Consider the following 12,503-nt stretch of genomic DNA (forward strand, 5'->3'; position numbering starts at 1 on the left):
TTTAAGTACAAATATTCAATGTCTAGTTTAAAACTTTTTGAAACAATGAACAAGATTTATAGAGAGAAGACTAGACAAACTTAACACATGAAGAATGATTTTATTACTTGTTTTTGGAAAATTTGATTTTTTGTCTTTTAGCTTGTATGCTTTTTATTTGTATCTTATTGTGAGATAATTCACTATATTAGTCCACTCATTTGCATTTTTTTTTTTTGAATTTTAGGCTTTTTACCATAATAATTCTGTGTGCTGAGAAATGACGACTCGTAACCTGTAAATGATTACATGATATCAAAAATTGTTGACATGACGTTGGAAATTTCTTTAGCTTCATCATATGACTGAATTACTCATGTATTCAAATATATGTTTTTGCTAATTAGCTTGACTTGTAGTCATTGCTACAACAATTTATTTCTTTCTTTCTTTGTCACCACTGAAAATATGGCGTATTGGGATTAATGTATACACTATATAACAGTGGGAATATCCTCGTATCATATGGAGAAGAAGACGGCCTAAGGTCAGACATCAGAGAAGGGAATGAAGGCGCTTGGATTTGATCTCCCGACTAATATGAAGATAAATCACTTGATCGGTATATGGATATCATGAAAACTTCTTGATGCGTGTCAATATGATCAGATCTAAAAAAATCGTCATCGTTGTCTTTTTAAAATTTAAAAAAAATGAAGAAATATGGAATAAAAAGTATAAATACTTTTAATCAACCTACTAATCGATAACCATCTTCCACGTTTCATTATATTTATGCATATTAATTTATCTCATAGACTAATAATTTTATTAAAAAAAATATAGGATATATTACTAATTTTGGCCTAAAATATATATGTATGACTAATTTAATCGAGAAATGATGGGATCGGAATATACCAGTTGACGTCTCACGCGCCTATTCAGTACAATGTTCACATTCCGACAGTTGACGCCCACTAAACCGCCCCTTGTCAAGGCCCCTTATTTCCATATTTACCCTCACAGTTTCCACTTTATTCCACATTTACCCCTACTTTCTCCAATTTTATTCCCAACCGTATCCTCCGTTCTTTTGTTTCCTCCTCTCTCTTCATTCCTACATCCCAAGATCCCCCATTTCTCTCCCTCTATTTGCTTTTCGATTTCGATCTGCTTGCACAAAGATTGGATTTTGCGGATCTGGGTTCGTGTTATTCTTGTGTAATTCTCGTTGATTTCAAGAATTGTAGCTGAAGAAGAAGAGAAAGATCCGTGGATGTCGATGTCTTCAACCTATTGGTGCTACAGATGCAACCGATTTGTTAGGGTTTCTGACCAAGATTCTGTCTCTTGCCCGGATTGCAGCGGCGGTTTCGTGGAGGAGGTGGATAACCCAACTCGATCTTCGCTCTCCGACTCGCGGCGACGACGTTTCCCGGCGGCCGCCATGTATATGATGCGGACGCCAGATTCGGGATCTGGTTCAGGGTCGGGCTCGAGCCCGAGGCTGAGGAGGAGCCGTAGGAACGGGGGTGACAGGTCGCCGTTCAACCCGGTTATTGTTCTTCGTGGTCCCAATAGTAGCCGGGCGGGGGAGGAGGCTGCTGCGGGTGGTGGTAGGGGGTTCGAATTGTACTATGATGATGGAGCCGGGTCGGGTTTGAGACCATTACCGGCGACCATGTCTGAATTCTTGCTCGGGTCTGGTTTTGACAGGTTGCTTGATCAGTTGGCTCAAATTGAGGCGAACGGGCTTGCTAGAATTGATAGTAATCCTCCTGCTTCGAAGGCGGCGATCGAATCTATGCCCACTGTGGAGATAGTTGACCAGCATATAGCGGTTGAATCTTATTGCGCGGTTTGTAAAGAAGCTTTCGAGTTGGGAAGTGAGGCTCGCGAAATGCCCTGCAACCACTTGTACCATCAAGATTGCATCTTGCCATGGCTTACTTTGAAAAATTCTTGTCCCGTTTGTAGACATGAGTTGCCCACTGAAAACGAGAATAATAACGTTAACCCGGATGCAAGTGAAGTGAATAGAGCTGCGAGTGAGGTGGGGAATGATGATGAGACGGTAGGACTGACGATATGGAGATTACCAGGTGGAGGGTTTGCCGTGGGGAGGTTTTCCGGTGGGAGAAGAGGTGGCGAAAGGGAGTTACCGGTGGTTTACACTGAAATGGATGGTGGTTTCAATAGCAATGGTGTTCCAAGGAGGATTTCGTGGGGTTCTAGAGGGAATGTGTCCAGGGAGAGGAGTGGGTTGAGGAGGTTCGTCAATAGTTTGTTTGCTTGTTTTGGTCGAAGGGGATCGGCCAACTCTAATTCTAGTTTGGATTCTATGACGAGTCGAAGGAGTGGCATGTTGCCTTCTGTTTTGAGCTCCTCATCCAGTCGGCATAGAGGATGGGGTTTGGAAGTTGATGATGGGAATGACAGGAGATGGTGATATCTTGAGTTTGATTTCAAATCAAATACATATATTGTTATGGGCACACTATGATGGCTTGTTGTAAACTCTCTTTTGTTCGATTGTATTAAGAGAAGTAATATGAGTGAAATGGAACAAAGAATTGATAAATCGGAGCATGAATAGTGTGCCCGGCCTAATGTATCAAAATATTGCATTCCAAGTTAGCAGTTCTTTCCTAGTTATTCCCCTTTACATTTTTTCACGTTGTAGTTGCTTTCTAATCCTCGATAATACATGTTTCATATGTACTTTTTGCCATCTAATGTTGCCTTTGAAGCTTTCTAATGCTATATAATATCTGTTTCATCTGTAATTTTGTCATCTAAGGTTTCCTTTGAAGCTTTCAAATGCTATATATATCTGTTCCATATGTATTTTTGCCTTCTAACTTTGCCCGTGAATCTTGTGCCAAATGGATCATAATATTCAAAAGACCTCTTTTGGTGAACTTGTTTATATTGAAGTTATAGAGTTGTCAAAATGGATGCTACCGATTCTTGTGGTATACATATCTCTCAATTCTTGTGTAATGGCGCACCCCTTGGTGCAGTTTATTGTATGCAAGATGCAGGTATTGAGAAATTCAACTATGATGAGCTAGCATCTTGAATGTGCCACTAGGCGGTTCCATCATCCATCGTCCATCAAGTCATTGCTCCCCGAATGTGGCACGGGAAAATATTGATGGCCCATAACTTCTACCAGACACATGTTCTCTGATATGTTTTTACAGGGTAGAGCATGATGTTTTGGTCAGGTTTTGAAAGGCTTATTTCGTTTAAAAAATTTGAACTGAACAGGTGTCTGAAAGCATGATCTTTGAGTGTTCTCTCATACCTTCGTATCTGAAATCGCCCTAGGGGTTCCATCTTCCTCGCTGTTCCGGCTTCGAGTTCACTGTGTTAGAAGCGCGGTTGGTCTATGCTACGCTACAGCTCGTGGATGGGCTTGTTTGGCGCAGAGTCCATTCTCATCGAATGGCTAAAGCTACACGCGACTTAAGACTCCGCGTGTTCGGGAGAGGCGCAGAAGTATATTGTTTCAAAGTCTTTTTACACATCTTTTGCGAGACTCTTCAGCAAAACTCATCCTTGTACCTTAAGGATTAAGGATGTATAATTATATATTGTCTAATGAATAATCAATAGATCAACTTAATGTATTAAATATAATTTCCACTCCTTTTTGTCATAATAGAGCTTTTTTTAAAAAAAAATATCAATTATGTTTAGTTGACTCGGGATAATCGAATAAATTACCTTAATAGTGATTCCTTTCGTTCTCGAAAAACAAATTAAAAATCAAATATTTGGTTACATTATGTTCGTGTGTCGGGAATCTTTTTTTGGTGATTAAATTCCTATTTCATTTTTTGGATGGTTGGATTATTAATGGACTTCACCAATTAAAGATTGTTTAAAACAGAAATAAACAAAGTCCATTCATTTAAACTAGCTATGGTTTCTAAATAAAAATGGGCCGCAATTAGGAGGTGGTCATTTTATTGAAAATTTAGCGTGTGAAACGGTCTCGATTATCTATTTCTGTGAGATCGGTCAAACCAATCGTATTTAAAACGAAAAGTAATATTTAAAATAAAATGTAATTTATTTCATGAATCGAGCCGGGTGGATATTCGTCTCACAAAATTATCCATTTTCTTTATCATATCTTTTACTACATTCCCCTAGTTTAGTTTTTGAATTTTCATTTATATTTCAAATTTGTATTTTCGATTCTTACTTGCACTTCTTTTCACGTCATCTCTCACGATTGTTGTTTCCAAATCTTCTCTCTTTTAAAAGAGTTGTTATTTTTGGACATCCGACTAAGGCTAGATATAATGGCCAAACACGCATTGTTCGATTTTAAGAAGTTGAATATTTTTGTTACTGTCACGTTTAAATTGGTGTTTTAAATATTTTTTTAAGATCAAAGGTTTATTGCTTTGCTAAACACAATAATTGGTGGTAACCAAGGACTGAGCTAGAATCTTTGTTAAGTATAGACAACTATATATTATAATTAATAAATAAAAAAATATATATGAATATTCTAATCAAGTAAGCATTAAGCATCACAAAATAATTATCTTACAATTTGTACTTTCGAGTCTCTATATTTTGAAACTTTTATACAATAACTTCATTTTCAACTGCTAAAATATTTCTTCCTCTACATAAACGGCGAAATATTATTCAATTAATCATCACTCATTTGCTTGAAAACATTCTCACAACAGTAGCAAATGACATAATTAATGTTAGGATCAATAGAATCCGGATATCTCCACACTGGTATGATATTGTCTACTTTGGGTTTTAACCCTCATGGTTTTGCTTTTGGAACCACCCAAAAGACCTCATACCAATGGAGATATCATTCCATCTTTATTAACCCATGATCTTTCTTTAGATCTTCCAATGTGGGACTTTAGTTGCATCCCAGCAATCCTTCCCTCAAACGAAGTTCCACTATTATTCTCATAGTCCGAGCCTCCCCTCAAGCCTTATTCGTCCTCCAATCGAGGTTACTCCATTTCACTGCGTTGGAGCGCACACCTTACATGAATACTGGGAGCATTAACCACCCCGAGAGTTTCATTTATGTATCGAGGATTCTACCCACACGGCTCGATCTAGACCATGGCTCTGATACCACTTGTTAGGACCAATGGAATTCGGCTATCTCCACACTGGTATGATATTGTCCACTTTGGGTTTTAACCCTCATGGTTTTGCTTTTGGAACCACCCAAAAGGTCTCATACCAACGGAGATATCATTCCATCTTTATTAACTCATTATCTTTCTCTTTCAATGTGGGACTTTGATTGCATCCCAACAATTAACATAAGAGATATTATGTTATTATAGACCCAGTGCACGGGAGGAGTCACATGTATGTCCACCAAGACTGTAGCTCGAGTGGGCTCTTTTATTTTTATTACATTGAGATTTTAATCTAACTTATATTTAACTCATGTGGCTCAAATAGAAAAAGAAAAATAGAGCCCATAAAATTTAAACTTTTTGGATTTAACTAAAGTCATTTAAGAAAAAGAAATAAATATTCTAAAGAAAGTTATGATTGTAGCTCCTAAAATCTTTGACATGTATTGTTTTATATTTGTTAGTAAAAAATTTAGGTCAGATAGATATCAAATTTCTAAGTACGCCACTTTCAATGTGGACTGCTGCCCACATTGGGCCAATGGATGATTCATTCATGGTGGTAAAAATACAACTAAAATCTTTTAAATCATACAGAAGTTCAATTGTTATGTTTTGATTGCTCTAGTCAAAACGAAAAATTATTATACCCCAACATCTTTTCTGCACGCAAAATTTTTGAGTCAAACAATTCTACTAATATGCTATATTATAAGTAAAATTTGAAAAAGAAGTAAAAATAAAAATAAAAAGAGCAACTGATAATCCATACCACTCGCTGTGCAGGAGATTTTTATGTCAAATGTAATTCTACTAAAGTAATTTTTGTTTGGTAAAAACTTGTGTGAGACTGTCTTATTGGTCGTATTTTATGAGACGGATTTCTTATTTGGTCATTCATGAAAAAATATTACTTCTTAGCTAAGAGTATTACTTTTTATTGTAAATATCGCTAAGGTTGACCCGTCTCACATATAAAGATTCGTGAGACCGTCTCACAAGAGACATTTTTTTGTTTATCCAATTTCGTATTTGAACTATTAATATATCATGTTTAGTTATTCACTTAATTTATTTTGTATTTTAGCTTTGTAATTATTTAAATTTTTTAATTTAGCCATATAAATTTGTTATTCTCTGGCTTTTGGTCCTTTTTTGTCAGAGTTCTGACATGACAGTAAAAAATATTGATGTACTCACCAAAAAAAAAAAACCAAAGGCCAAAAAAATAACCAACATATAGGACCTGTAAAGAAACAAAATAGGCCAACTTAGAAAAAAATCTTTTTGGTTATTTAAGTAAAGAGCGAGTCTTATGTGAGATCTTCTTACGGATCTTAATCTGTGAGATGGGTCAACCCTACCCATATTCACAATAAAAAGTAGTACTATTAGCATAAAAAATAATACTTTTTCATGGATGATCCAAATAAGATATCCGTATTACAAATACGATCCGTGAGACCGTCTCACACAAATTAAGTTAATTTTTGGTATTCGATTGTTTTTCGTGGATATGTTGCAATATTTCAATGTCACATCATAGATATTCATCACTACCTTAGCACTTTGGCACAAAAAAAAAAAATCAACTTGCATGACCAAAAACTAAATTCGAATTTTAAAAAGACTAAAACATACCCAAAAAAAAAAACAAAATTAGAGGACTATTTTTCCTGTCATCCCAATATGATATAATATTATAAATATGTCGATAATTATATAAATAAATATCGAGACAAACGCATTTTCTAATGTTTTTATAGGATAATAATAATCTCCCACGTATTCAAATTAGATGAATCATTTTCCGCACGCTCGTCGTTACATATATTTCATCATTAAATACATTTTCTTGCAAATCACTGTACTTTGATGTTGAGTGCAATCAAAATATTTGTTTATTTTAGTTGACTTACCTTTATTTATTATTCATATTAAATTATTCTCTTTAATATAATAAATATATCCAAAATAATTTTTTTATTACTATTGAGTTTTAACTCACTAATTTTTCAAACTTTAGTTTTAATATATTAATAATTTCTAGTGTCGCGTCAACCTTTACAAGCATATTTCATTTTTTTTGAGAATTCTGGACTTCCGATGATATAAAACCAAAATCATAAAAAAATGAAGTTCTCGTACAAAAACCAAAGTTTTAATTTAAAAATGGTAAACAAGCTTAATCAAACGCAAGATCGCTAAAATTTAATTTTGAATTAAGTTGAATAAGTGTATTATTCAAGCTCAAATTTGATTTGAAGCTTGAATTTTTTTTGTTCGAGTTTGAGTTCGGCTCAAAATATTTGAATATTTTATTGATCTATTCGAAAATAAAAACCCAAGATATATTTATTTAATATATAATTATATTATTTTAATAAAATATTAAAGCTTCCGAGCAACTCGCTAACCATCCAACGAGATAATTTTCTGAATTCGACAATTCCAAATACGAATAAAATATTTTTTGAGTATGCTCGAAAAACTCTTAAATCAGCTCGATTCATTTATAACTTCTAAGATAATCACATAAAACAATGCAAGACCGTAAACAAAATTATCTGATTTTACCAAATTTTGATTCCGGGCTACCCATTAATTAAAATATCAACTGGGTACTTGAATCAATTAAATACTTCATCGTGTCGTTCCTATTTAAATTAGTGAACAATTCATCCAGCCTCTATTTATCTGGGATAGGTATTATATATTATTACAAGCCATATTTTTATTTATGTTGACATGATTTTGTATAAAAAAAAACATTTTATTTTATTTTAAATCGTTTTATGATTTTATTTAATTCGATCGACTAATTTTTGTATATGTTTTAAAATTTTCAATAACATTTATTTTAGTTTTGTTTTGTCTGTGTTTTTAATATTTATAATAGGATTTTGTAGATTAATTAAGATTATTTTGCAAATAATACAAATATAATTTTTTTTAAAATATGATGTTTTTCTTTTACAACTAACCTAGCCGGCTAACTAGTTTAAATAGTACAACATCAACAATTTTTTTCTCTCAATTTTTTTAAAAGGCGATGTCAGTTCTCTAAGGTGATTTGGAACATTAACAGCTCGACGCATTAAAATTTATTAGGATGCCATCCATCCTAGAAATCTCTGACTCGCACACGTTTAATGCAACACATATATATAATTAAATCATAGATGTTTATTTTTCGATTAATATATAAAATTAACTTTTAAAATGTAATTTGAACAAGAAAATGAAAGCGCGACGAGACACTTGAAGTTAATCCTCAATCGAAACATTCCACATCAATTTCTTGGAGGTTTTAAAGTCATAAGAAAATAGTGATCAATAATATAATAGTTGTCAAATTAGATAAAAAATAATTGTGATGTTTTAAATGTGATTATGACTCGTAAATTAAACAAAGATTTGAATTTCTTACAAGCATGGAAATGGGAGACTCTTGTCTGCTGTATCAGCCATTTAATTAAATAATGTCATTAACCATTTGTTTATTCATATGTTCTGCACTTTTTTTTCCAATCGTAAATTAATAGTTGGTAGTTGTTGATTCACCAAGCTGGAATTTCGATGCTTTTTTATTTTCTTCTACTTTTTTAATGTCTTCCATGATCTTCTAGGATTATTTTAACTTTTATATTTTTAAGACACTAAATTAAAGTTTTTAACCTTTGATTATGGGATAAAATCATCAGCTACATTTTCTGATGAGTATGTCTTTTGTGAGACGGTCTCACGAATCTTTATATGTGAGACAGACCAACCCTACCGATATTCATAATAAAAATAATCTCCTTAACATAAAAAGTAATAATTTTTCATTAATGACACAAATAAGAGATTTATCTCACAAAATACGATCCGTGAGACCGTCTCACACAAATTTTTATCTTTTATGATATAGATCAATATTATGATATTTGCCAAATTATATTTTCATAGATTTGATTTGAATGATAATTTTAAGGTCTCTATCAAAGTTGTTGTTCATCGTAATCTAGTAATAATAATTAGGACAATGATTTGGTTAAAGCTAACACATTATTTTTGTGTAGATTGTTTATTGCTATATTATAAATACCAGCCAGATGTCAGATCTTTAGTGCAGGTTTATTTTAATTCAAATGAACTAATTAAGTTCTCTTAGTATTTCTATTTAATTCAGAAAATGTATGAAATATTTATGGCACGGTTTTAAAAAAAAAAATAGTAAAGTTTTAAAAAGCAGAATGTGAATCATGATCAGAATATATAACAAATATATCGTGCAATGATATTTATATAAATGATATCGTGATATTTTATTTTTATCTTATGAGATTTTATATTAAATTTATCAAATTATATGGATTGTGTTGTAATAATTATTATATACATTTTGTTGTTTTCCTGGTTTTGACCCGAATAGGAGTTTTTGCTTGAGGCTTAGCATGCTGTTTTCGAGTACCGATAAGAAGATACATTCTTTTCTAAAACAAAAATATTTTTTTTTTCATAAATAAAAACACTAATATTTTAAATGGATTTTCATAATTTAATTATTTCATTGTTATTTTTTCCTTAACGTAACTCTGGACATAAAATTGTTAATATCTAATATCATATCAATATTAAACAATGCAGAATTAAAAGAAAAATCAACTGATTAAACCAAAACCAAATTTTAACTATTACCAAAAACTTGTATTAGACGATCTAATCGGTCTAATTTTTTTAGACGAGTCTCTTATTTGGGTCATCCATGAAAAAATATTATTTTTTATGTTAAGAGTATTGTTTTTTAGGCAAAAACTTGTGTGAGACGGTCTCACGGGTCGTATTTTGTGATACTGGTGTCTTATTTGGGTCAATCATGAAAAAATAATACTTTTTATGTTAAGAGTATTACTTTTTATTATAAATATCGATAGAGTTGACCCGTCTCACAGATAAAGATTCGTGAGACCGTGTCACAAGAGACATACTCTATTTTTTATTGTGAATATCGGTAGGATTGACCCGTTTCATGAATAAAAATTGGTGAGACCGTCTCACAATAAAAACTTTTAACTATTAACAATCAAAATTTAAAACAGGACCAATTTGTAGATCGATTTTGTTGGAATATTACTACTTTTGAAGTGGACCAATATGCCCGTGTGCCCTGTTTTCTACTACTCCTCGATTCCCTTTATAAAACCTGTGTCGTGCCTTTAAAACCCACAAAGCCAAAAAAAAGAACTATTCCATCCTTGCGTATGCCACACAGCTCAAACACAAAGCTAATGGAGTTTCGCTGCTTTCTTTTTGCTGAATTTCTCATGTTCTGTACATTTTTCATGCAGTTGGGTTCCTGCAAACCTGCGAACCCTCCTTCTTCACTGATTCTGCCACTAAAAGCACAGCAAATTTCGACTCAAATCATCCCAAAACCACCCAACAAGCTCTCTTTCCGCCACAACGTGTCTCTCACCGTCTCCCTCGCAGTAGGCTCGCCTCCTCAGCAAGTCACCATGGTGCTCGACACAGGGAGCGAGCTTTCATGGCTCCACTGCAAGAAAACAACCTCCACACCAATGTCTTTCAGCCCACAAATCTCCACCTCCTACCGCCCGGTCCCATGTTCCTCACCCACCTGCACTTCCAGGACCCGGGACTTCACCATACCCGTTTCTTGCGATGCAAATAAGCTCTGTCACGTGGTTCTCTCGTACGCGGATATGTCATCTGTCGAAGGTAGTTTAGCGTCCGAAACTTTCAGTATCGGCGGGCCGAGTAGTGCTCCACAAATGGCGTTCGGGTGCATGGATTCCAGCTCCACAACCACCCCTGATGAAGACTCGAAAACCACCGGGTTAATCGGGTTGAACAGAGGCGCTTTATCATTCGTTTCGCAGATGGGTTACCCTCAATTCTCGTATTGCATATCGGGCAGTGGCTCGTCGGGCGTTCTGCTCTTCGGCGTGGCGAATTTCCAGTGGCTGCGGCCGTTGAATTACACTCCTATGGTTCAGATGTCGGTTCCTCTGCCGTATTTCGACAGAGTCGCGTACACAGTCCAGCTCGAAGGCATACGGGTCTCGAACACGATCCTTCCACTGCCCAAGTCGGTATACGAGCCCGATCACACCGGCGCAGGCCAAACCATGGTGGATTCGGGCACGCAGTTCACCTTCTTGCTCGGTTCGGCTTACACGGCGCTGAAAAACGAGTTCTTGAGTCAGACAAGGGGGGTTCTGCGGCCGTACGAGGATCCCAACTTCGTGTTCCAAGGGGCGATGGATTTGTGCTACAGAGTGGAGCTGAACAGGGCGGGTTTGCCGCCATTGCCGAGCGTGAATCTGATGTTTCGAGGCGTTGAAATGAGTGTTTCGGGTGAGAAGTTGCTGTACCGGGTTCCGGGTATGACCCGGGGGAGTGATGGGATCTTCTGCTTCACTTTTGGGAACTCAGATTTATTGGGAGTCGAGGCTTATGTGATTGGGCACCATCACCAGCAGGATATGTGGATGGAGTTTGATCTGGCGAATTCAAGGGTCGGATGGGCCGAGTTTAGATGCGATTTAGCAAGCCAACGGCTGGGATTGTCGCAGTAAATCGAACTCGATTTCTTTACCATTTCAGTTCAATCGGTTTGGTTCATGTTACCCACATAGACGACGTCTTTATTCACTAAACACATGACACATGTGTTCAAGGGATAAATCATGGTCACTATTTCAACCATGATTTATCATTCAACACACGTATTATGTACTGAGTAGATGAAGACACTGTCTATATGAGCAGTATCTACCAAACCACCAAAAAAGTATAGATACGACAATTGATCCGAGTCATCTTACCACACGTAGCCAAATATTTGTTGTGCGCATCGTTTATCTTTTTACCAACATCGACTAGTCCATGTACATACACGAAGCCATGTTTGTTGCCCCTTAAATTTAGATAAATTTTGGTAGAGGTTTGAAGATTTTTTTATTGTAAAAAAATCTTGAGCTACAGCTCATAATAATAGACTAATTAAAAACCCTCTTGGTTTGGTGCCGCATTTATAGATTATTAGTAGTTTTTTGGGATAATCCATTATTTATTCATCGGTATAAAGTATGTAATCAGTGTAAAATAGAATGGTTTGAAAGCATTTCAACTCTATAATTATAGTCTGATTAATTTTCAAACTACTTAATACAACAATTAATTAAATGTAACACAAAGATTTTATATAACATATAATACGTATATAAATAAATGTAGAAGTGACTAATTAATATATGGGTTTGACCCTGATTGCCTAACGCGATAGTACATGTTGTGGCAAAATTTTCTATTCCATCTCCTACACTTTTATTTTAGGCGTCGGGTGATTTTTCGTTTTTGACAAACTTG

The 12,503-nt window shown here is 34.8% G+C and overlaps 2 protein-coding genes across 2 annotated transcripts; both read left to right on the forward strand.

Annotated features, from left to right (window-relative positions):
- Window positions 1-1,064: 1,064 nt before the first annotated feature.
- LOC140807215 (probable E3 ubiquitin-protein ligase RHC2A) lies at window positions 1,065-2,699 on the forward strand. Its single transcript, XM_073163966.1, has one exon. The coding sequence runs from the start codon at window positions 1,259-1,261 to the stop codon at window positions 2,429-2,431; it is 1,173 nt and encodes a 390-aa protein (XP_073020067.1). The 5' UTR covers window positions 1,065-1,258; the 3' UTR covers window positions 2,432-2,699.
- A 7,523-nt stretch (window positions 2,700-10,222) lies between these two features.
- On the forward strand, window positions 10,223-12,044 carry LOC140807820 (aspartic proteinase PCS1). The gene has a single exon (XM_073164785.1). It carries the CDS (start codon window positions 10,373-10,375, stop codon window positions 11,708-11,710), a length of 1,338 nt encoding a protein of 445 aa, XP_073020886.1. The 5' UTR covers window positions 10,223-10,372; the 3' UTR covers window positions 11,711-12,044.
- Window positions 12,045-12,503: the final 459 nt, after the last annotated feature.

This window comes from Primulina eburnea, chromosome 12, assembly GCF_022965805.1.
Source record: "Primulina eburnea isolate SZY01 chromosome 12, ASM2296580v1, whole genome shotgun sequence".
Classification (NCBI taxonomy): Eukaryota; Viridiplantae; Streptophyta; class Magnoliopsida; order Lamiales; family Gesneriaceae; genus Primulina; species Primulina eburnea.

What these genes read in the sequence shown, in the direction of transcription:
- LOC140807215 (XM_073163966.1), top strand. Translation starts at nt 1,259, where the DNA reads ATGTCGATGTCTTCAACCTATTGGTGCTACAGATGCAACCGATTTGTT.
- LOC140807820 (XM_073164785.1), top strand. Translation starts at nt 10,373, where the DNA reads ATGCCACACAGCTCAAACACAAAGCTAATGGAGTTTCGCTGCTTTCTT.